General features: G+C 41.7%; 1 protein-coding gene across 4 annotated transcripts in view; it reads right to left on the bottom strand.

Annotated features, from left to right (window-relative positions):
• cN-IIIB (cytosolic 5'-nucleotidase IIIB) overlaps nt 1-26,242 on the bottom strand; it is a 123,506-nt gene that overhangs the window by 25,626 nt on the left and 71,638 nt on the right. For 3 of the 4 annotated variants that reach the window (XM_068375559.1, XM_068375560.1, XM_068375558.1), the window contains exons 5-6: nt 13,802-14,024; nt 11,220-11,382 (exon numbers count right to left, since the gene is read on the bottom strand). In XM_068375559.1, coding sequence (XP_068231660.1) covers nt 11,220-11,382; nt 13,802-14,024 — 386 coding nt within the window. Of the gene's footprint in view, nt 1-11,219; nt 11,383-13,801; nt 14,025-22,907; nt 22,978-26,242 lie in introns of all 4 variants that reach the window. The other variant, XM_068375561.1, reaches the window with a different exon arrangement.

Raw genomic sequence — 26,242 nt, 5'->3', positions numbered from 1 at the left:
TCAACGCTCCCAAACACCAATCCAAAAAGTTAAAAACCTCGAAGGCTCTGAACACTCCTTTCATCAGATGGTCTAAGTCTGAAGGAGTCCAACAAATCTTGGAGCGTCTCATGGCTAGCCTGCGGGGAGAGTCTACTAGACTTGAGAAGTCGCCCTGGGCAGAGGCAGGAACTCCCAAGCCGAGAACTTCTCCCGTGGCATACCAGACGCTCGATCTGGAAGAGAGTTTCGCAAGGGGGAAACGTGAATGCTGTCTTCCCAAGGTGCTTTTTGGACTGCATCCATTCACCCAACACTCGTAAAGCTCTCTTAGACGAGCGGGCGAGGACGAGCTTCGTAAAGGCAGGCGCGGATGACTGCGTGCCTAAAGCGAACTCAGATGGAGGAGAGCGTGGGGCCGCAGAAACAAACTGATCAGGATACATCTCCCTGAACAGTGCAAGAACTTTCCTAAAGTCCAAGGAGGGTTGCGTGGTCTTGGGTTCGTCGATGTCCGTATGCGGGTCGTCAATGTGTGCAGCGTCGTCATCATCAGAGAGTCCATCATCTGAATACTGAGGAGGAAGCGGCAAAGGAGTAGGAATTGGCTGGTCAGCTGAGTCCGGCAGCACGGGTGCATGCGTAACTGAACCGGACGCAACGTCATGGAACTGTTGCCCAGTCTGTGAGCTGGCAACAACCATAGCAGCGCGGGGGCGCAAAGCGTCTACTCCAGACTGTCTAGTCTGCTGTGGGCGAGTAGTGGAAACCACACTGGGTTGCGGAGGTTGACGCACCGCGTCAAAATAAAACAACTTAGGTTGTTGTTGTAACTCGCGAACGTCAACGGAAGGTTCCGTGCGTCGCTGAACGTCAACATGCGGCTGGCAGGGTACACTGGAACGCATGGGTGGCGGGACTCTCACAGCTGGAGTGCGGGAGAAGGTAGCCTCAGCGTCCACTGGACGCACAACCGTGGGTGGTTGTAGGCTAGCGGTTGGTGCAGCGTCAACCTTCTCCGCACGAAAGTCCTGCATTAATGACGATAACTGTGTCTGCATGGTCTGCAGCAAAGACCACTTAGGGTCTACAGTAGCAGGTGCGGCAACAGACGGTGTTACTGCCTGATGCGGTACCGCTTTACCTCTCTTAGGAGGTGTGCAGTCATCGGAAGACTGCAGCGAGTCCGAACTGACCCAGTGGCTACAACTGGGCCGTTGGACTTGCGCGGAAGGGACCGACTTGCGTTTAAGAGGCCGCGAGACCTTGGTCCATGGTTTCTTTCGAGAAACATCTTCCGCAGACGAGGAATAAATGGGCTCTCTCGTCTTCTTGTGGGTGGGGCGATCTTGGTTAGATACGTCCGAAACCACGGAGGGAACGTCTGTTCGCTGATTAAAGCCTCTCGAACCCTTTGGTCGTACGACATTGCTTCTCCCCTGGGCTTGGGAGCTTGCAAGAGGTCCCGGACTGGGAGGACGACAGGCACGAACAGACGAACCCTCAAGCGCAACACTATCTACAACACTTTCCACAACACTACCACTCACTTTGTCACTACCCACTGCACTCTTACACTTCAACTCCTTGACGTCTGCCATGAGTTGGTTACGGTCACTCGCCAATGACTCGACTCTCTCACCCAGAGCCTGGATGGCACGCATCATATCTGCCATCGAAGGTTGTTGAGTGCTAGAAGGGGGATCAGGAGCAACCACTACAGGGGAAGGAATAGGTTGTGGGGCATGAGGAGAGGAAAAATCAACGGAGCGAGATGAACTTCTCCTGACCCTATCTCTCTCTAGCCTACGTGTGTATTTCTGGAATTCGATGAAATCGAATTCCGAAAGCCCAACGCATTCCTCACATCGATCTTCCAATTGACAGGTCTTATCCCGACAATTGGAACAAATGGTGTGAGGATCGATAGAGGCCTTCGGAAGACGCCTTGAACAGTCCCTAGCATTACACTTCCTGAATTTAGGGACTTGAGAAGGGTCAGCCATCTTGAATTAGTCAAAGGGGAATTCAAAATCTATCCAAAGTCGTCAACAAATAATCCAAAATCAATAAAAGAATGCAAGGATGTATTGAAGATAACGTCTGCAAAGCGAAAGCTAATAACTAGAAATGTGTACTTCACCAATATGTGAAAACCAATCCAGTAAGCAACAGCGAATTTAGTAGGTCTTGCCGGTGGCACGACAGAGAGAAAATTGAGTTCTGTGTTTACATTGAGTACTGAGTACCTGCTCGACAGATGGCGCTGTTGATGTACACCCCCTACCTGCATAGCGATCGCTGGCGTATTTTGAACGTAGAGTTTTTCTGTCGGGCAGCAGAGCTGCAGCTTATATAATCACCGGCTAAGTTTAATATTGAAAAATATACATTACACATAGTTAATCTTACATTATAATGTATACATATTGTAAAGTACAGATTTACAGTAATGTTGCTTATTATAGATGTAGGCTACGTGTGCATCGAGTCAAGTCGTCCAAATGAAAATAGGGAACACTTACAGTACAGTTAAGCTTTATGTAGTGACAGTAGTATATAACAGTAATATACACTACAGTATCAGCGAGTGTTATACAGTATTACTAGACTGGCCAGAAAGTACTGTACTACATTGCATCCTTCTCTCTGGTTACAGTTCACTTTCCCTTTGCCTACACATGCACCAAATAGCCTGGCATATTCTTTTCAGATTCTCCTCTGTCGTCATACACCTAACAACATTGAGATTACAAAATAATTCTTCTCCACCCAAAGGGTAAACTGCTGTTCAGTGGCTACTTTCCTTTTGGTAAGAGTAGAAGAGATTCTTTGGCTCTGGTAAGCATCTCTTCTAGAAGGACACTCCAAAATCAAACCACTGTTCTCTAGTCTTGGGTAGTGCCATAGCCTATGTACCATGGTCCTCCATGGTATTGGGTTAGAGTTCTCTTGCTTGAGAGTACACTAGGGCACACTACTACCTAATTTCTCTTCCTCTTGTTTTGTTAGTTTTTATAGTTTATATAGGAAATATTTATTTTAATGTTGTTACTGTTCTTAAAATATTTTATTTTTCCTTGTTTCCTTTCCTCACTGGGCTATTTTCCCTTTTGGGGCCCAGGGGCATATAGCATCCTGCTTTTCCAACTAAGGTTTTAGCTTAGAAAGTAATAAGAAAAATAATAATAATAATAATAGGAACAACTACATTATACTGTGATAGAAACCCAGTAAAAACAATATTAGGCAATACTTGCTGGGTTAATTATCTGAGCATATGCAATGGCATTGAGTTGTTAGGTTAGGAGTTATCCCACCCTAAGGCAACAAGTATTTGCAATTTTTCCCTTAAAGTGCCTGTCACTGTAATTTAGCAATCGTCAAAAATGAGTGCTGACTGTACTCTGAAAACTGTATTTCAAGTAACTTATAGGAGCCCGTTCGTAATGGTGAATCGTTGCAATCCAAAGAACCTGTATTTGTCAGTTGTCTAGATACTAGATCATACAAACTCAATTGGTATGAGCCCATGCCGACACTAACATAAAAACTAGAGTGAATACCTGGAGGGCCATGGACAGCATGAAGACAAAACGTAGGTGTCTTGAAGAACAATTTATGGGGATTTGAAGTACTGTACAGTATGCATCTTAACCATTCTATCTAACTTCTCTGACCCATTTTCTTCAAGCACCAAAACATATTTTCTGGTTTCCCTCTAGCCTCTTTTCCTGTAGCTCCCTGACATTTAAAGATGGCATCCACAGTCACTCTCCCCCTCTTGAATCCATATGGCTGTTTCCCAATGTTTACAATCTCTCTCTTAATCTTTCATCTAGTACCCTGTCAAAAACTTTCAAACCATAAAATATGAATGCTCAATTCCAACAGATCCGGGAACATATAATCAGCAGGCAGATCATGAATCAGGCAGTGAACAGTCTCATGTCTTGGAAACAATCCCTGCTGTCACACAGCAGGAGTGGTACAGTGACTCCTCCCTATATAATTTAAGGGTGTGGTCGACCTGGCTCGGAACTCAAAAGCTCTGAACAGAGATAATTCACTGACTGGCTCAGTTCAGTTCACAGGCTAGTGCATAGGACTGATACTGAGCAGTGGAATCTCTTTCAAAGATCGTGAGGTACTTCAGTAAAGGAAATGAGACTAAAGTGGTACTCAATCATCCAGATAAATGGTAAAGAAAGGTGCTCAATTTTCTCAATCAGGTGGCCTATGCCATGATCTGGCCCTGTACAAGACCAATTGGCAATGGCTAGAGCACTCACCATGAAAAAAAAATATAAGAAAAGATTTAGCAGTCAAAAGACACAAATATGTTATTTTCCTTAGTAAAATCAATTTTTGAATATACTTACCCGGTGATCATGTAGCTGCAGCTCTGCTGCCCGACAGAAAAAACCTACGGGCGGGATACGCCAGCGATCGCTATACAGGTGGGGGTGTACAACAACAGCGCCATCTGTCGAGTAGGTACTCAGGTACTTCTTGTCAACAAGAACCAATTTTCTCCTCGGTCCACTGGGTCTCTATGGGGAGGAAGGGAGGGTCCTTTAATTCATGATCACCGGGTAAGTATATTCAAAAATTTATTTTACTAAGGAAAATAACATTTTTCAATATTAATCTTACCCGGTGATCATGTAGCTGATTCACACCCAGGGGGGTGGGTGGAGACCAGCATACATGTTAACAATAGAAGCTAAGTATCCCGTATTTCATTTTAGCAGTTATTCAAAATAACAAACATAAAATAAATAAGTACCTGGTAAGGAAGTCGACTTGAACAATTACTCTGCCTTTTTAAGTACGTCTTCCTTACTGAGCCTAGCGATCCTCTTAGGATGCTGAGCGACTCCTAGGTGCTGAAGTATGAAGGGCTGCAACCCATACTAAAGGACCTCATCACAACCTCTAATCTAGGCGCTTCTCAAGAAAGAATTTGACCACCCGCCAAATCAACCAGGATGCGAAAGGCTTCTTAGCCTTCCGTACAACCCAAAAACAACAATAAAAAGCATTTCAAGAGAAAGATTAAAAAAGGTTATGGGATTATGGGAATGTAGTGGTTGAGCCCTCACCTACTACTGCACTCGCTGCTACGAATGGTCCCAGGGTGTAGCAGTTCTCGTAAAGAGACTGGACATCTTTAAGGTAAAACGATGCGAACACTGACTTGCTTCTCCAATAGGTTGCATCCATTACACTCTGCAGAGATCTGTTTTGTTTGAAGGCCACTGAAGTAGCGACAGCTCTAACTTCATGTGTCCTTACCTTCAGCAAAGCATGGTCTTCCTCATTCAGATGAGAATGGGCTTCTCTAATCAAAAGTCTGATGTAATAAGAGACTGCGTTCTTCGACATCGGTACAGCAGGCTTCTTAATAGAACACCATAAAGCTTCTGATTGTCCTCGTAATGGCTTCGTACGTCTTAAATAGTACTTAAGGGCTCTTACTGGGCATAGTACTCTCTCTTGTTCGTTTCCAACCAAACTGGACAGACTTGGAATCTCGAACGATTTGGGCCAAGGACGAGAAGGGAGCTCGTTTTTAGCTAAAAAACCAAGCTGTAAGGAACATGTAGCCGTTTCAGATGTAAATCCTATGTTCCTGCTGAAGGCGTGTATCTCACTGACTCTTTTAGCTGTTGCTAAGCAAACGAGGAAAAGTCTTCAAAGTGAGATCTTTAAAAGAGACTGATTGAAGCGGTTCGAACCTTGCTGACATCAGGAACCTTAAAACCACGTCTAAGTTCCAACCTGGTGTGGCTAACCGACGCTCCTTTGAGGTCTCAAAAGACTTAAGGAGGTCCTGTAGATCTTTGTTGGTGGAAAGATCTAAGCCTCTGTGGCGGAAGACTGCTGCCAACATGCTTCTGTAACCTTTGATCGTAGGAGCTGATAGGGATCTTACATTCCTTAGGTGTAAAAGGAAGTCAGCTATCTGCGTTACAGAGGTACTGGTTGAGGATACTGAATTCGCCTTGCACCAGCTTCGGAAGACTTCCCATTTTGACTGGTAGACCTTGAGAGTGGATGTCCTCCTTGCTCTGGCAATCGCTCTGGCTGCCTCCTTCGAAAAGCCTCTAGCTCTCGAGAGTCTTTCGATAGTCTGAAGGCAGTCAGACGAAGAGCGTGGAGGCTTGGGTGTACCTTCTTTACGTGCGGCTGACGTAGAAGGTCCACTCTTAGAGGAAGAGTCCTGGGAACGTCCACTAGCCATTGCAGTACCTCGGTGAACCATTCTCTCGCGGGCCAGAGGGGAGCAACCAACGTCAACCTTGTCCCTTCGTGAGAGGCGAACTTCTGCAGTACCTTGTTGACAATCTTGAACGGGGGGAACGCATAAAGGTCTAGATGGGACCAATCCAGAAGAAAGGCATCTACGTGAACTGCTGCTGGGTCCGGAATCGGTGAGCAATAAATTGGGAGCCTCTTGGTCATCGAGGTAGCGAACAGATCTATGGTGGGCTGACCCCACAGGGCCCATAGTCTGTTGCAAACATTCTTGTGAAGGGTCCATTCTGTAGGGATGATCTGACCCTTCCGGCTGAGGCGGTCTGCCATGATGTTCATGTCGCCTTGAATGAACCTCGTTACAAGCGATATCTTTCGATCTCTTGACCAGGTGAGGAGGTCCCTTGCGATCTCGAACAACGTCCTCGAATGAGTCCCTCCTTGCTTGGAGATGTACGCCAAGGCTGTAGTGTTGTCGGAGTTCACCTCCACCACCTTGCCTAGAAGGAGGGACTTGAAGCTTCTCAAGGCCAGATGAACTGCCAGTAGCTCCTTGCAGTTGATGTGAAGTGCTCTTTGATCCGGATTCCACGTGCCCGAGCATTCCCGACCGTTCAGTGTCGCACCCCAGCCCGTGTCCGATGCGTCCGAGAAGAGAAGGTGGTCGGGGGTCTGAACAGCCAGTGGTAGACCTTCCTTGAGAAGAATGTTGTTCTTCCACCACGTCAGTGCAGACTTCATCTCTTCGGATATAGGAACTGAGACCGCTTCTAGCGTCATGTCCTTTCTCCAGTGAGCAGCTAGGTGATACTGAAGGGGTCGGAGGTGGAGTCTCCCTAACGCGATGAACTGGTCCAGCGATGAAAGCGTCCCTATTAGACTCATCTACTGTCTGACTGAACATCGGTTCCTTTTCAGCATGCTCTGGATGCATTCTTGGGCTTGACTGATTCTGGGGGCCGACGGAAAAGCCCGAAAAGCTTGACTCTGAATCTCCATACCTAGATAGACTATAGTTTGGGATGGGACGAGTTGGGACTTTTCTATATTGACCAGGAGACCCAATTCCTTGGTCAGATCCATAGTCCATTTGAGATTCTCCAGACAGCGACGACTTGACGCAGCTCTTAAAAGCCAGTCGTCCAAATAGAGGGAGGCTCTGATGTCTGCTAAATGTAGGAATTTGGCAATATTCCTCATCAGCTTGGTAAACACTAGAGGTGCCGTGCTTAGGCCAAAGCACAGGGCTTGGAACTGGTAAACCACCTTCCCAAAGACGAACCTTAGGAAAGGTTGGGAATCTGGGTGGATGGGGACGTGAAAGTACGCGTCCTTTAGGTCTAACGAGACCATCCAGTCTTCCTTCCTGACCGATGCTAGCACCGACTTCGTCGTCTCCATGGTGAACGTCTGCTTGGTGACAAAGACATTTAGAGCACTGACGTCCAGCACCGGTCTCCACCCTCCTGTCTTCTTCGCTACTAAGAAGAGACGGTTGTAGAAGCCCGGGGATTGATGGTCCCGGACTATGACTACCGCTCCCTTTTGTAGCAAGAGAGACACCTCTTGCTGTAAAGCTAGCCTCTTGTCCTCCTCTCTGTACCTGGGAGAGAGGTCGATGGGAGTTGTTGCTAGAGGGGGCTTGCGCAAGAATGGAATCCTGTACCCCTCTCTGAGTAACTTCACAGACTGTGCGTCTGCACCCCTGTTCTCCCAGGCCTGCCAGTAGTTCTTGAGCCTGGCTCCCACTGCTGTCTGGAGAAGATGGCAGTCAGAATCTGCCTTTTGAGGACTTGGAACCCTTCTTCTTTTTGCCACGTTGACTATCGGCACGGGTACCTCCTCTGCTGGAGGTTCTGCCACGAAAGGGCGGAATGAACCTAGACGCTGGTGTGTCCATCCTAGGTCTAGGCACGGAAGGTAAAGCTGTGACTTTACGTGCGGATGACGCCACCAGGTCATGGGTGTCTTTCTGGATCAACGAGGCGGCAATCCCCTTGATCAGCTCTTCAGGAAAGAGACACTTGGATAGCGGAGCAAACATCAGCTCTGACTTCTGACATGGTGTGATCCCCGCCGACAAGAAGGAGCAAAGGTGATCTCGCTTCTTAAGAACTCCAGACACGAAAGAAGCCGCAAGCTCGCCAGATCCATCCCGAATGGCTTTGTCCATGCATGACATGATGAGCATGGCAGAGTCCTTATCCGAAGGGGAGGTCTTTCTGCTCAACGCTCCCAAACACCAGTCCAGGAAGTTGAAGATCTCAAACGCACGGAAAACTCCCTTTAAAAGATGGTCCATGTCCGAAAAGGTCCAGCAAATCTTGGAGCGTCTCATAGCCAGTCTGCGGGGAGAGTCTACCAGACTTGAGAAGTCGCCCTGGGCAGAGGCAGGAACTCCCAAGCCGAGATCTTCTCCCGTGGCATACCAGACGCTAGATTTGGAAGCAAGCTTGGTGGGGGGGAAGATGAAGGACGTCTTCCCAAGTTGCTTCTTGGCCTGCAACCACTCTCCCAGTACCCTTAAAGCTCTCTTGGATGAGCGCGCGAGTACGAGCTTCGTAAAGGCAGGAGCTGCTGACTGCATGCCTAAAGCGAACTCAGAGGGAGGTGAGCGTGGGGCTGCAGACACAAACTGGTCCGGATACAACTCCCTAAACAGAGCAAGGACTTTCCTAAAGTCTAAGGAGGGAGGCGTAGTCTTGGGTTCATCTATGTCGGAGTGTTGATCGTCCAAATGAGCAGCTTCGTCGTCATCAGAGATTCCTTCATCCGAATGCTGAGGAGGAAGCGGCAAAGGAGGAGCAGAAAGCTGAACGGCTGAATCCGGCAGCACGGGTGCATGCGTAGCTGCACTGGATCCAACATCATGCCGCTGCTGGTCAGTCTGAGAGCTGGCAACAACAAAAGCGGAGTGGTGGTGCGTGGTGGGGACTGCCGTGGGTTGCGGAGACTGCCGCATTGCGTCAAAACACGGCAGCTTGACAGCACCTTCCCACTGCTGATGCGGTAGCTCACGCATGTCAACGGAGGGTGCCGCACGTCGGCTAACGTCAACATGCGTCTGGCAGGGTCGACTGCGCATCGGTGGTGGAGCTCTCACAGCCGGAGTGTGGGAGCAGGCAGCCGCAGTGTCAGCTGAGCGCACAACCGTGGCAGGTTGTGGGTTAACGGGTGCAGCTTCAACCTTCTCAGCACGATACTCCTGCATGAAGGAAGCTAGCTGAGTCTGCATAGACTGCAGCAAAGACCACTTAGGGTCTACAGCGGTTGGTGCAGCAACAGACGGAGTGATTGCCTGCTGCGGAACCACTCTACCTCTCTTGGGAGGTGTGCAGTCTTCGGAAGACTGCGGCGAGTCCGAACTGACCCAGTGGCTACACCTGGGCCGTTGGACTCGCTCGGAAGGGACCTTGCGCTTGAGAGGTCGTGAGACCTTGGTCCAGCGTTTCTGACGAGAAACTTCTTCCGCAGACGAGGAATGAATGGGCTCACTCGTCTGTTTGTGGGTGGGACGATCTCTGCAAGATACGTCCACAACCGCTGAGGGTACATCTGTACGCTGATCAAGGCCTGTCGAACCCTTTGGTCCTTCGACATTGCTTCTCCCCTGGGCTTGGGAGCTTGCAAGAGGTCCCGGACTGGGAGGACGATTGGCACGAACAGATGCACCCTCATGCGTAACACTGACACTTTTCACAGCACTTGCACTCACTACACTTCCCACTGCACTTTTCTCCTTCAACTCTTTGACGTCGGCTAAGAGTTGATTGCGGTCATTCGCTAATGACTCTACTCGGTCACCAAGAGCCTGAATGGCACGCATTATGTCCGCCATCGAGGGTTGCTGAGAGCTAGTAGAAGGGTCAGGTGTAACCACTACAGGGGAAGGAATAGGTTGAGGGGCATGGGGAGAGGAAAAATCAAAAGAGCGAGAAGAACTCCTCCTGATCCTATCCTTCTCTAGCCTACGTGCATTCTTAAGGAATTCTTGAAAATCGAATTCCGAAAGCCCAGCGCATTCCTCACATCGATCTTCCAATTGACAGGTTTTACCCCTACAATTGGAACAAACGGTGTGAGGATCGATAGAGGCCTTCGGAAGACGCCTAGAACAGTCCCTAGCGCTACACTGCCTGTACTTGGGGACTTGAGTAGGGTCAGACATCTTGAATTAGTCAAAGGGGGAAATCCAAAATCTATCCAAGTCGTCAACAAATAATCCAAAATCTAATCAATAAAGCTTGATAAGGTATTGATGATAACTCCTGTACAGCGAAAGCTAATAACTAGAGAGAATACATCACCAAATAGCGTGAAAATCAACTCCAGAAACAACAGCGTATCAAGTAGGTCTTGCCGGTGGCACGACAGAGAGAAAATTGATTCTTGTTGACAAGAAGTACCTGAGTACCTACTCGACAGATGGCGCTGTTGTTGTACACCCCCACCTGTATAGCGATCGCTGGCGTATCCCGCCCGTAGGTTTTTTCTGTCGGGCAGCAGAGCTGCAGCTACATGATCACCGGGTAAGATTAATATTGAAAATGCTATTTTGTGACTAGCAGTTGCCCAGAACTTACCCTTTGCTTCCCTTGTTGTTAATCAACTACCTTGTTAAAGATTCAATGGATGTTCCAGCAACCATGAAGACATCCCTATTTTAAAGCAATAAACATTTGTATTTGGGTAGGAACAAATAACGGAATTATATTTTAAAATTTTAGTGTTTCTTGTTAGTAAAAATTCCGATCAAATTAAGCCATTATTTTCTAGAATAAAATTACATTAAAAACTAATCAACCAAATAAAGTTTAATGATAATCCCTTTTAGAAACACAAAGTAATGTAGTCTTTTCCTAACTCTTGATATCATAACAATTAGCACTTTTGTTGCATAAACAAATTAAGTTTAAGCATTCATAAAAACAATCACTTCAAGGGAATATTATTCAATAAAAAAATATATTCGTACTCACCTCTTCATCATACTGAAAGAAGTTGGAAACTACTTTCACATTTTCTGTGTAAACATTGAATTGTCTCAACACTTGCTCAAGGATATCTCCCATTCCTGCTGAAAAAACTAGTACAGGAACATTAACAGTATGTAGTTTCTTGCAAAGGTCTTCTGTTCCCTCCCTGTAGACAGAGAAAAATAAAAATCTTAAGTGAAATAGTAAATACAAAAGCCTGAATAAAATTTCTATTGTTCTTAGCTATACAAACCTGAGTCTTTTAAAACAGAGAAATATCTTCAGAACTTGAACGGCCATTAAATTTTTTAACGACAGGAGAGTAGCACCGCCATCCATCTGCCGTAAACTCTTCACTCTTGACCTTCGGCTCAGAACCGAGAGGGGTGGTTGAGGTAGTAAGTTTAACTTTCAAAGGAGTCAGATTTGTATAGCTAGGAAAAATATGAACTGCAGTACTTTCAAATTTTCTCGTTCCTATATGTGTACTGTATAAACTTTTCAACCTTAAATCAAAGGAGACTTGGTAATTGGTGGGTTGGAAGTCCCTTAGAACCAAATTGGTAGATTCTTTTTGTTCCCTGGAAATGTCAATCTGCCTGATCACATACAGGAGCAAAGGAGAGGAGATGACTCCAGCAACCCCTTATCTTTTCATCATATGAATAAATAGGCTGATAGGGCCTGGTACTTGGTGAAAGGAGGGATCCCTTCCCCTCAAGGGGATAGCAGTCCAGAATGATATACTTGGCATAAGATGATCAATGGGTTGGTATATTCTCCATTAACATTCCCCATCCTCTTCTGTAGATTCTAAAGAAAAGAGCTCAGAGGTGTAACTTACAAAATTAAGTTATTCAGCAAATAAAGCTTTGAATGTTTTATCCTAAAGAGAAAGGGGAAGGAAAGGTGAAGGATAAGAGCATTATTTTACCTTTCTTTACAGACAAATATACATGTTACCATAGAAAAGATACTTCCTGTCTTGTGTGGGAGCTGTGTTGGCTACACAACTACTTGAACAGCCACCAGAGGAGCAAAAGCAAGTGTCGAGGAAGTTGTGGCTAGACTCCCGGAGGTAAAAGGCCATGAAGGTTGTTTGGCATTTCCAAACCCCAGTCTTCAAGACCTGGCTGACTGCAAGATTCCTTTTTAAGGTTAGGATAAGGCATATACCACCGATTTCGTGAGCCCTGGTCCTGGCTGGTACCTTGACCCTCTCATTTGTCAAGGTATATGCACTACAGCTCATTTCATGAAGCTAGAAAGAGATAGCATCCCTTGACACCTATTTCTTGGTTCTGCCAGGGTTAATGGAGGGGCACTGACACTTAAGCTTGATGTGTTGGGTTCTCTTCAGTTAGCACTGCAGTGCACTTATGGGGCATAAAAGCATCTATCAATTGCCACCCATCGCTTCTCGTAGAGAGGGGATGGAGAAGGTCTCAAACCTGGGGTCATGCACTGAAGGGTTCTCGGATTTAGACGCAAACTCGGGCACAAAATTATAAAAAATCTCCTTCCAACCCTCAGTATGGGTTACTAAAAAGGGGAAGATCATGTAACTCTCCTAGTCTCTCTTCCAATGCCAAGGCTAGCAAAAAGTCAGTCTTGAGAGTTAGAGCTATGTCTGACAACCTTCTCAAAGGCTCAAAAGGGGTACAAGCAAGAGCCTGGACAACCAGAGTTAAGTCAGACTCCGGGGGCCGGAGGTCCAGAAAAAATGCTTAACATTAAATGAGAAACCTGGATATTATGCCTTAAATAAGCAGAGATAAGTACGAAAACTGAAAACCCACCAAGGGACAAATTCATTTCCCCTTGAATGATAACCAACGGGACTGGAAAAAAAAAAACCTATTTTTCTTACCATTATTCAGACGACAATAATCAGAATAATGACAAGATCTTTAAATACATGTAGCTACTAGCTACATAATAAAATCCAAGACAAAATTCAGTAATACAATTTGGAACCTGAGATGGAAAACTCCAATTTTAATAGAAAATTTACATTCGAGGTAGTACTGAACCTAGACACTGGCTAAGCAATTGTATGGCAAAACTATAGTATTGGGTGTTGGCGGAAGTCCTTCATTAGCAATCCACAAAGAGTATGTAAAGAATTTTCTCTTTTGCCAAGTGTGAAAAGTTTGAGATTTGTAGATACAGTATAAGCAATGTCACTTAGAGGAAAGTTGAGGGAATATACTAAATGAACCCTTTCATCCAGAACTGCAATAATTTTCTTGCTCAATAATTATATTCTATCTCAAAGGATGCTGTGTTATGCTATGAAACAGTAAAAGGAAACAATAGAAAATTTTTCTTTTCTACACTTACTGATTATCAATTATCATTGATAAAATATTTCATTTGCTGATGCAAAGAAAAGACTGACAAATATCTTGAATAGCAGTTATTGGATAAATTACTAAGAGCATATTGGAACACATGGGAGGGCCATGAAACCTAAATTAATGAAAATGATTTCTTGATTTAATTCTTATTTTACTTAAGAATGAATCCTTTGGGCCAGCTCCATATAATAAAATGCAAAAATAAAATTGTGAAAAAAATCTTACCTTAACATTGCATTGCTAGTAGCAACCATCTCTGCCAAAGATCCTTGACTAACTTTGCATTTAACAATCAGATTGTGGATTTTGCCATACCACTCTTTCATGTAAGGAATCTTCTCTTCTTCAGTCATGTGAGGATCTATCTCAATTGGATAATATTTGCTCAAAAGAGCATTTGCTTCTTCCCGGTAGAAGGCAGGCATTAAAGAGCTGTTGTCCATGATCCCTGAAGGTGGTAAATACAGCATAAACACACTTCTCCATATGAAACCAATAGATTAAAAGCATTTTATCATCCATATTGTCTTATGGTACTTATAGTTTCCCTTTAATCTACAATTTTATTTAGTTTAAATTTTTATAACACTTGTACTATACAGGTGGCCGTAGTTCTACTTTTGTGTGGAATAAAATGTTAACAACACTTATGGCTACTTAATAACTAGTTGACAATACAACTGAGGCTTAAGCTACATTGCATGTAATACTGAAAGCAAAAATTTAAACAAAATAAAATGGTACTATTCCCATTAGCTAAAATGGTAATGAACCAATTTCCACTCTCGGCAATAAATAGACACCACAGGTTTCAACTTTTATTTAATAAATTTTAGAAATGAAGTCATGCCTTATTTTTAGTTATCTAATCAATCTGTTAAGCAGAACGAAAGCACTTTTTACAAATTCAGATGAAAAGCATCTACAGACGATTAGCTAGTAATCATACTATACATAAAATCCAATTACAGACCGAACCAGTTCTCCCAACAACCCTGACACCATGGAAGCTTCAGCTGAAGCCACTATCACTTGTTCTGCAACTCTAATATATGTGAAATCTAATTCAATTTGCTGTGCATTCTTTAACCTTTTGAATTATTTTTAATGTTTGGTAGAGCATGTTTCCCCTTGATCACTCAAACACATATAACTCTGTTGAAGTACAAGCTAAAGTAGTATTTCATAAACATTCAAAATGAAATTTTTGCTTTGAAAGAGCCTTCATTATCTTTAATAGGTACAGTAGATGAGAATACCCCTTTACCAGTGCATCTTAAATAAGCCTTAGTTTAGGTTAAAATCATCTCAGATTAATCTAAGACTTGCTCATAAGACTTGTGGTGGATTATTCATGCAATTACCCTCAGTGCTTCCCTAAATAGTCTTAATTATAAGAAGACTATTAAATGTGCATGCTGCAAGTTATTTCTTTGCCTTGAAGCTTTTATGTTTATGGCATATTCCTGGCTTTCTGTCAAACATGCACCAATGTCTAATCTTGCATATATACACAAATAGAATGGCATTATTTCACATAAATATCAGTTTATTATTAAATTATAGAAGTAAAGCACCATAAGTAGAAGTCACTGCAGAAGGGACTTACTGCAAAAGGTGTCACATGCTCACATCTAACCGTTTTCCCTTATCTGGTCTGAATGCAGTTAATGTTCAAAGTACTGTAGAAAACTGTTCTTTTATCTTATCACTTCTCTCTCAATTTGAGAATTAGCAAACTAACATTCAATTATGGTTTTTAGTCCTAGTTATTCCCTGGTTTGTAAAAATTATGTACTCCAGAGCAGGAAATTTAACATTTAATTCAATATAAACTGCCATTCTCAGTATACATTATCTTCTGTATAATACCTTTTACAATTGGTAGTAAAGTACAGTATGTTGGTTTTACTATATGATTAAAAAACAAAAAACTGATGACACAATATGGGGGAGGGTTATGCCTTTCAGTGAAAATTTAATGTTCGGTGGGCATATAGAACCGACTGGATCACAGAAAGGCGAAGGTTTCACAATAGAGGGATCTAAAGTAATTTGAGAGAGAGAGGTTTGTGAGGATACTACTGTACTGACTTTGTGTGTGGCATACCATCAGAACCCTTATTGACTCGAGGGGTAGCCTGGGTTTGGGATGGGGCAGGTTAGTCTTTAATCACTGCCTTCAGCCTTAGGCGAACTAGCCTATTCTTGCACAAACATAGCAAACTGAGTAAAAAGCTAAAGAAGCTCACTACTAGCAATCCTAGAAAGCTCGGTAATAGCCTGAGTGGCATAATAATTACTGTTCCCACTGTAGTTCACTAGTCTAGCCTTCTCTGGATTTTCCCCAGAATTGAAGTTACTTTTCTTTTTCATTTGGAGTCTTTCTCATGCAAGGTGTCAGCCACAATCTGAATATATTGCTCGATAAGAGGGACTGGTAAGTCACCATACTTATCACAACAATTATTCAAATCACACTGCTACCCTCAACATGCGATACAAGAGAATTAGGATCTCTATTAATCAGCAATATATCCCTTTAACAATTCACACAAGAATGCATAGAAAATCCAGCAGAAAACATTCCATATTAATCTACTGCTATATAACCACTTGAAATGCAAAAAAAAAAAAAAAAAAATGGATTTGCAGTAGACACATGTCTGTTAAACATAGAATCTATGAGAAGACAGATAAAACCACACTGTAATAGGATACATTAGCACTCTTATTCCCATACACTGCAATATATTGTAATAACAATACTCCACTAGAAGGGCAATACTATCAAAGCAAAAAGAAATGAGAATATTTTATATTTTTGGGTAGACAACATTTAACAGCTTCTCTAAGAAATACAAATGCCAGGGGAGGGTCCTAGAAATTATCATTCTTGATCATTGCAAACCACACTGTAAAAAAAAATTTTCAGCATAGAACAATGGGACACTAGAATCCGTATACTGAACTACTTATTATCAACATCACTTCTTTTGTTGCTAAACATTATTTACTAAGAATTGTGGATTCTGTCAGCAAAATGGTAGATCTGCAGACAGTGGACATGCTCTTGTATTTGAAAGAACCTTCCACATTGAGTATAGTAGTCTTATTGAGCTACAATTCTCTTTCACTTTTATAAAAACATATTCAGTGCAGTAATAACACTGTTTATAAAAAAAATATGCAAAAGCAAAACAAAAGACATCCATTTGAACGTGAATTTGTTAGCAACAAAAAGATTCCTTGAAATATTGAAAACAATTTGGTACTTTACACAGTGCTATCCTTTCCAAATATTTACCATCACTTAAGAAATATTAGTCCTCATTAATGCTTTATTCACAGGATAGCTGTGATGTAAGCACAGGATAATATTTATGAAAGAATTTGATAACAAGGAAACATGACTGAAGAATTCTTAACTCTGCATATATAAATCAAGGAGGCAATAGGCAAACAGAGAGGAGTAAGAATAGGTCTGAAGTTACTCGATCATGATATGGTACTTCATGCCATTGGATAGATGTATGAGGAGGCAATTCAATGCCACTAAAAAAGCATAATAATTTCATGTAAGTTAGCTTAGGAATAATAGTCTGTCTCTTTATTACCAACGCAACTAATGAGTCACACTCCTAGACCCCTGGTAGCAGGAAAGATTTAACCTTCAAGTTGATAAGATTAAACAGGCTGCTCATGAGGTGGTGAAAATGCAGAAAGACAAAGAACCTTACCATTGAAGACTTGTCTATTGTTATTCAGTTAGAACGGATAAGAGAAACCTACATCAATACATTCTACTTACAGAAGTTGCTTAGCATTGGTTATTTGTTGATGACTAAACTATAGCCCTCTTTTGTTAATAACTGTACAGTATATTGTTTGTAAGAATCCTGGTTGTTTTTGTAGGATCAAAGTTCTGTATGCTCATTCCTTTGACATATCAGTAAAACCTCTCTATCTTTAAATGTCTTTGATATCAATAGATGTTCTGTTGTCTGACCTAATCGCATAATTTGGTATGTTAGGATTCGTGGTGGTGTGGTTATTTCATATGCAAAATAATGAATATCATGGATCAACATTAAGTTTTTTGGTCATTTAGGTACTGTATATATGCAGTTTTTAAACCGGAAGGATTTGTAATATATGGTCTTGACATAGTTATTAGTCCGTTAAACTTGATCTTTGTGGTTAATATGCTATGGGGTCTCCCAAGAACTTTCCTTTGGAAGGCTAGAATAGGGAATCCAATAAGACAAGAAAATACCCCCCAAAAATATTGTCTTCCTTGCTCTAGGGCCAGTGCATCAGCCTGCACTGCACATACTTAGTGCTAAGGCCAGTGTATCAGCCTGCATAAGCATATACCGAGTACAGTATAAGAAAGATATATGGATTTAGGCTCTTATTGAATCTGTCACAGCATCTTTTATGCTGAAATAAAATGGAAACATGAGGACACTTAAGCCTAGTAGGCTAACATTTTATTAAATAAGCATTTAGACACTAACCTCAATTATATTAAGCAAGGGGGTGTGGAACAATTTTATGCCTTGAACCTATAATTAACTCACATTAACAAGTTATCTGGGGGGGGGAATTAACCCACTTGAAGAATATGATTGATAACTGAACATCCCACATTCATTAGCCCTTTTGTTTTCTTTTTGGCATTTTCAATTTATATGCACTACTGTATTGATAAATGAAATAACCTGGTCTAGGCAGAGATGGCCTCCTTCCTCCCCAAGACCGATTTTTCTTACAAACTTGGGGAAAACCCTTCAGTCTCCTCCTGTGACTGGAGCCTCCGACCACCCCCCTATTCTTGAATAAATGTCGAGCAATAGAAAGGCAATCTTTTCGATATTGGCATAGCCATGCAACTACTCTTCCATACTCACTGGATTTAATAAACCAAGAGTTTTGACTATTCTTTAGTCAGGGAAAGAGATTCACACAAAGCAGAGCTTCACATTCCTTCTTCACTCTTCCACATGTCGGAGAGCTTGACTATGTAATGATAATTATATGAAGGGTCTTAGCCTTTTATGATTACTGTACAATATTTCAATCACTTTAAGCCTACTCCTAGTCTTAATTTCTTTCATAGTCACACATAAAGCCGAATAAATAGGATAAATTGAGTTGGGTACTTAGTAGGATGTTTTTTGTCTTGCAAATCCCTTACTACAGAGCAATTTTTCATTATACAAGTGACTTCATACATTGTGCTTGAGTGGCAATAAGGATAGTTAGTCAAAATGGCTTCATCATTACACATATTCAATAAACTTTTCCTATTGTGTAAGTTTTATTGCAACAGAAATGGATCTACTGTACATAAGTTATAAGCAATATTTACATTATTAACTACTAACAGTAGCCTTCCTATAGATACAATATTGGAAGCCGGCTCACATGGAAGCTCATCTATCTTCATACTACATTATGCCAATATGATTCGAAACAGAACAAGAAACATAAAAACAATAACCAGTTCTGAGAAAAGTGCATGATCATGAAAAATGGGTATTTCTTAAGGAAATAAAAATGAATAGGCGATTTGTAACCTACATTATAAGTGGAATACCCCTAATTTCTGTCATTTGCATTTTCCTAACTACTGTACAGAAACCTGAGTCCTTTTAATTAGGAGTACTCGGCTTCCGCTGAACCGGGATGGAAGAAAAATAAGCATCCTGTGTGGTGGAGTAGCAAGAGTGTGAGGAATATAGCAGGATTAGGCCAATGTCCAGCATAGTCTCTTACGATCGTTATCGTAACGAAGACGAGATAGTATTCAGACTGATTTTCTTCTTTCCCACCCCTGTGGCTACAAACAAGTTCTGCATGGCTGGCCTGCAGCATGCTGTTTGTTTCAGGTATCTCCTAATGATTAGGCCTATCTAGTGAATCAGAAATGGAGATGAGGGAGGAGATTGACAAAGAGTCAAATTGTTTGTCCCTCACTGTAGGGTTGTGTGTTTTGGTAAATAATTCTGCAACAAACTTAAAATTCATCTTCTTCCAACTTTCGGAGTGTGAGACCAAGTACAAGATCCTGTAAAGCTCAGCGACTCTCTTGTCCATTACCAATACTAGGAGAAAAATAACCTTGAAGGTTAGGTCCGTGTCCAATGCTTCCCATAGGGGCTGGAAGGGGGCCTTCACGAGGAACAACAGAAATTTTCTAACATCTCATTCCAAAAGTCATACCTGCCTGGGAGGACAAGATTATTCAAAACTTTTCATAAGCACGGAGATCTCTCTGAGGACGGGAAGGTCAAGTCCCTTTAGATAGAAGACCTGGCCTAGAATGGCCTGATAACCTTTCATTGCTGGCATTGACAATCTTTCGTTCTTCCAGAGAAACACCAGGAAGTTTGTTATAGCAAACATGAATGTGCAGACTGAAGCGGCATACTTGCCCCAAAACCACGCACAGAAGACTGCCCACTTGACTTCATAGACTGCTGTGGAGGATTACCTCAGGTAGCCTGACCTGCTCTCTCTTACTCTTCCTCTTCCTCTTGAAAACCCCTTCTTTCCTAGAAGGAACTGGATAGTCTCCATACATGAAGAGACAGGGATGGGAGCTTGTTGTATTACCTTTTCAAGTGATGCCAATATAGTAGGTCTAGTCTCAACAATAATTCAAGTCTCTCTTTCCTGACCCCACTGAGATATACAAGCTTTCCCAGGTTATTCGTCACAATGAAGATGAACTCTGACAGCATCGGCCACTCAGAGAGAAGCCTCTTGTCTCATCGAGGTAGCACTCCTCTTGCCGTCGCCAGTGGACGCTCACTTTTCTGGCGCGTGATGTCATCTTCTCCGCTCCAGTTCGTTGACCCCGCTCGTGATCACGCCTAGAGGAGGGACTGATCTTGGTTACTGTGTGTCTCCTTCTTGTGCAGGGGCTCTTCAGTCGAGGTCCTTGCACTGGAACTGGACCACCTCTTGTCCTTCTCACAATGACTTGCTCATCTACCTAAAGTACGATCCCTCCTACTGGGAAGAGGTGATGAGTGAAGGGAACGGCTGTCTGATTTGTCCGAAGAAGAAAATCAGCGTGTACACGTGCCTGGCAATGAAGTGGGGATGCATGCTCTCTGTTGTCCTCGAAAACTGGTGGGTCGTCTTAGGTGAGAGCAGGGGATGCTTAGGGTGAGTGGGGTAACTGGATTTCTGAAGGACTGAAGGAGGGGTTGGCACCAATCTGCATTGCCTGAGAAGCTGAGGTCATAGTCGTCTGCGTCTCCCAGAAGTGGCAAATGACCCCAAGTACGGATGAGCTCAGGGAATCCTCTTCCTCCTTGGAGAACCACTTTTGTTCTCAATGCTTCTTTCAGGAGCCTTGTCCTTGAACTCCACACTCCTGGAGGCAGGCACACCTCCAGACAACATCTCCACTCCCAAAATGTCCAAACAGATTAGATCCCGGAAGGACTTGGAAGTAGGAAAGCCATGGAGGCTGAAGGACGACCAGACTAACTTGAGCGCCTCTCTTCACAATGAAGGTCAAACTTGGGAAGCAAAGGAGGGCCCTGTAATCAACAAGAATCCTCTGGTTACTTCACCTTGACCATCACATGTGGGCATGGGGGACTAGTAGCCAAACCTGAGCCCTCCACCTTAGAAAGTAGGGAAGAGACATATATAGATCCTAATCCTGGTGATAAAGGAAGTGGGTCAGCAGTACCCACTGCAATTTTGGAGGTCAAATTCCTCTTCAATTTCTTTTTCATCCTACTGTTACAGCATGCCCATTGATCCTCTGGCCAGTCTTTACAATCCAGGCATGTGAGCGAGAAGGAACACTGTTGGCATCTGCAAGGAGAGCAGTCCAAATGAGAGTCAACCTCATGGCGACTCAAACGTGCTGTAGCATTGATCGTTACAGCCAGAGCACTTGTGCATCACATGTGATTGCTCCATGAACAAGACACAAAAGCAAACACCCAAAAAACTGTAAGAGAAAGCACAAAGAGAGAGAGCACAGAAGAACACCAAACAAGGGTCAGCTTGGATAGTGGAAGTGGCCGTCTGGTCAAAGACACGGCTGGGACTAGAATGGAGAGTTAAGCCCTATGGGATAATGGCCCTATCTCCCACCCTTCTTCACAATCCCACTACTCCACCACACTAGATGCACATTTTTCTCCCAGCCAAGTCAGCGGAAGCTGAAATACTCCTATATAAAGGACGAGGATTTGTATTCGTAAGAACAAAAACACTATATAAATATACCTAAAGATGAAAGAGAAATATTCAGTAAAAGAAATGTAAGGCTACCAAAAGTATCATTTTCCAAATACAATGGCTTGAGTTAGAATTGCAAAAAGCAGTAATAGCTTGATGTTACCATAAGCAAACAAAAAAGAAGCAATCAGTAGGTGGTACCCAAAACAGCTAGCACAATGATCTTAAATACTCTGCCAAAACCAGGTTTCACAAATTAATCAAAAGACCAAAAACTGTTGAATCTTCATATACTGTACAAAAAAATTCAGATAATTTAGAGGATGGAAAATGATTACCAGTGACAAAACTATCATTAAAAAACATAATCAAAGCAAAATCTTAATCCAGTATAGTTGAAGAAATATCACAAACAGATGTTCCTAAAAAAGGAAACAAAAGAATGTACATTTACTTTCCAATAAAAATTGGTAATGTGTGATAAAATAAAAAAACTGTTTAAAAAGGAACTTCTAACATTAAGGTAATATAAAGCTAAAATGAGATTTCCTTTGCAAATAAAATTTTCATGTACATAAGTATACAAGAAATAAGGTTCAGCCTAATATCTATATATTCTGTGCTGAACTACTGTACTGGTAAAAATAATGAGGCTAAATACCAATGTCCATGCTAACCACTTAATATCACCAAGAGTGCAAAGTATTACAAAATCTGTAAATGTAAACAACAAACAACTACTGTACTTGAAAACCAATAAATAATGATAACATAAATAAAAATGTACATAAGCTTACCATGCAATATATTTCTGAATTAATACTGAAAAAAAAATACTTTGAAGTAATTGAAGTGAAATTATGGTGGTTTAAATTCATATCAAGCCTCCACTTTCCACAAAAAAAAAAAAAAAAGTTGGCATTCTGTTACATAAAAAGTACTGCCTTTATAACAATCATATTCACTTCAAACATAACTGTAAAATATTGAATCAGCCTTCTATATAACCAAGAAATGCTTGAGAAACATATCATAAAAAAAAGTAATAATGAACTAATGCTAAGCTTTGTGAGCAGACAGAATAGGAGGCATATAGAACCCAATGTGTCTCACTCACCATGACATGTTTCACACATATCTCCCTCATGCCAGACCCGGGACAGTGTGCGGTCAAAGTCGGCAATGACCTGAAATGTTAGTTGAAAACTATCGATGCTTATTTAGGTATCAACCTCTGTTTAAGCATGAGAGAGGACACTAGTAAATAAAGATATTTAAATATTCAAAATGTTCGAGTAGACTTCACTTGGAAGTAAAATGTCTTCTTGATCAATTCTGCGGACAAGTCACGTCTAAGAAATATAAAATAACATACATTGTTGTCATCTAAATAAACCTGAGAAAGTATCTATGAATCACACATGACAAGGAAAGAGAGCAAAATTCCAGTTTTTTATAACAGAAAAATCCATAGATTATATTTCCACTGTTTATCCATTACATCAAATTAATATCAAACAAAATAAAACTAACAAACATATCAATTTGTACATAACTGTATGACCGTAGATGCTAATGAAATAGATTCTTAAAAGGTTAATTCTTCAACTAATAAAATAATAAGAAAGATTATAAGAATCTTCGCCGTCCATTTGGAAAGAGTAAAGGATGAACAATAATTTTAGTTTTACAATTAAACTGGAATTCAATAGAACAATTCTTTTTTTACATTTTCATGGAACAACAAAAGGGAACTTTTCCTCATAATAGTTTTCAATATTTATACAGAATCATTGTACTAGGCATAATAAGTCAACATTATATGTATTTAACGCTATCTATTCTTGCAATATTAATTTAACTGTAACAAAATGGAAAAACTTGTTACAATTACCATAAAATTCTAAATTACATACACCTCTATTGATGCTAAAGATACATTTCTACTGAAATACATTACCGTGTGTATTGTAATTTATCAATAACCCAAAAGCAGCAAATTTACATACAGTAAAAAAAAGGTTTGTCAATCTATCTTACAGGTGTCATGTTTCTCCTGAAAAACTTATGTGTCATATCTGCAAAGTATTAAGGTACCTTTGATACTTTCCTTTGTTTCTTCAAGTCCCATAACACAATTTCTGTGCAACATTACATTGAATCAAAGTACAGTATTCATCAACTAATGGCTTTTTAATCTTATCTCTCTGGTAATCAATAAATTATTGACTAGTTTAGAATAGACCTACTTTATACATATGGTATATAGCAAACCCATTTATCTATAGATGAAAAACAATGAAAACTAGGAGTGCCAAATTTTGTAGGGTATTTTAACCTATTATTGCATAGTAAAAATATTTAGACTGAAATTAGTAATTTCAATACCATCTCGAGACAATAGCTTTGACGCCTAAAATTTAAAGCTAAGATTTCTACAGTTCCCCCACCCCCACCCCATTGGTACAATTGCTATTGCATAGCCCTCCTCAAACACAGGTTCCTAAACAGTTGCCCAGTGAGAGCATGACTGCCCTTGTTCCTGTCTATAACTTTCAACTGGGAGTGTACAGTTTATTATAATCTGTTTTCCATAATGCTATTGAACTTTAGTAAACACAGGATAATTCTTATTCAAAAATTGTTTGGGAGGATTTTCAATTAAGAAGTTCATTGATGCCTACCCCAGTATCAATGAAGGGAGACAATGATGCCCAACTTTTTGTTCAAAAAAGACTATTCCCTAGTTATACCATAAGAGTATGGGTCTTACCTGTGTGCTAGAAATATTCCAGACCTCTCAAGTCATGGGAAGCTTCTCCAACAGTGCTTTCATCACTCTATACTGTTAACAAAAGTGGCATCATACCAAAACCAAATCTACTTGACTAGTCCCTAAACCTACTAGAGACACCTAAAACTAAAGTAAAATTCTTTCTAAACCTAAACTAAGTACGATTCCCACTGCTACTGCTGGTCCTAGTGACCAATCATCCACAAACTTTGCCCAAACCTTACATAGATAAAGCATAGCAAAGACTGTGGTGCTTCTCCACTGGGTTGCTTTTCAACACACGATCCAAGGACAAATTTCAGGCGAAATTCAAGGAAGTGACTATGCACCTTAAGCTTTGTAAGTATTTAACTCTAATCATCAGTGACCATTGACTAAAGAAATTATAACATGGCATTCTTCGACAAAGGTCTAGAAGGACACCTTACCCAATAACACAGATTTATGGCTGAACCCCAGATCTGTCCTCTTCATAAGATAGATCCTCATGGCTCTCACTAGACATAAGAAAAATTTTGCTGGGTCCTGGCCTGTAATACTTGTCTGGTCAAGGCCTTCATGACGAGGTCATTCTTAGTCCAGAACTCAAGAAGCTAAGACAGGACTGCTGGTTCCTCTGAAAACTCCACCTCAACTGAAAGGGCCTCCTACTCAATTAACTTTTTAGCAGAGGCTAACATTAGTAAGAACTATGTATTGACCGTTATACCTGAGGTTAACTCCAGCAGTTCAAAGGGGGTTATCCTCAGAAAATGTAGATATATACTGTACTTGCATTCCACTAGACTTTCTTTCCAACACTCTGCATCTCAATGTTATAGGGCCTGATTGTGTCTTTAAACACTAAAATATTGGCTAAATACAATCTGACATGTGGGCGAATGGAAGACAGCATAGACCTGTACCTTATGGGACTGAAAATTTTTCACGATCGGGAACTTGATGTTTTAACTCATGTTAGTGGATGTAATACCTTGACTTACACCAGCTGTATTAATGGAAACAGCTGATGGCAAAGAAGAAGAAGCACCAGCTGTAGTAAGTACTTCACAGTTACTGATAAAAAGTTATTCATGAACTTTCTCTTGGGTGCTATGATGGACTGTCTAAAGCATTTGGAAAACTCTTTTGTTCTGAACAGATGGTGAAGTCTCCCCACGCAGATAAAGCATGGTGGGACTTTAGGTCACCAAATAGTAATGCAACTATCTAAGAATATTTGGTCTTCTTGAAAGGATGGTTTTGTCCTCTGGTAAAGGTCAAAGGTGCATGAACCACTACCTCTGAGGGCATTATGATAGGTGAGAATAATCCTCCCATTGAGGGCAGACTGGAACTTGAGAATTTGACAGGTCACAGAGAGTGGGTGAAACACATATATGGCCAGGTTCAACTACTCCTGAAGCATCGTATACACTGTAAAAGCCAGAGGATCCTGAACAATTGAGCAGTAAATGTCCACTTTCTCGTTCAAAACAGATGCAAGCATTCTGCTTCTTTGGCACAAAAACTGGAGAATAAGTGATGTCCCTATCCACTCTCCAACATAAAAGATGCAGTTCTCCAACAAGTACTTCCCTGTTTTCTGATGTAGACTAGAATCTTGGGACTGTTTGATTGAAGAGCGAGTACTGGCCTTTCCTACTACCTGATTTTCT

The sequence above is a fragment of the Palaemon carinicauda genome, chromosome 6 (genome assembly GCF_036898095.1).
Source record: "Palaemon carinicauda isolate YSFRI2023 chromosome 6, ASM3689809v2, whole genome shotgun sequence".
NCBI classification, from domain to species: domain Eukaryota; kingdom Metazoa; phylum Arthropoda; class Malacostraca; order Decapoda; family Palaemonidae; genus Palaemon; species Palaemon carinicauda.
Note: the sequence above shows the minus strand (reverse complement) of the source record. Positions and strands in the feature narration are given on the sequence as shown.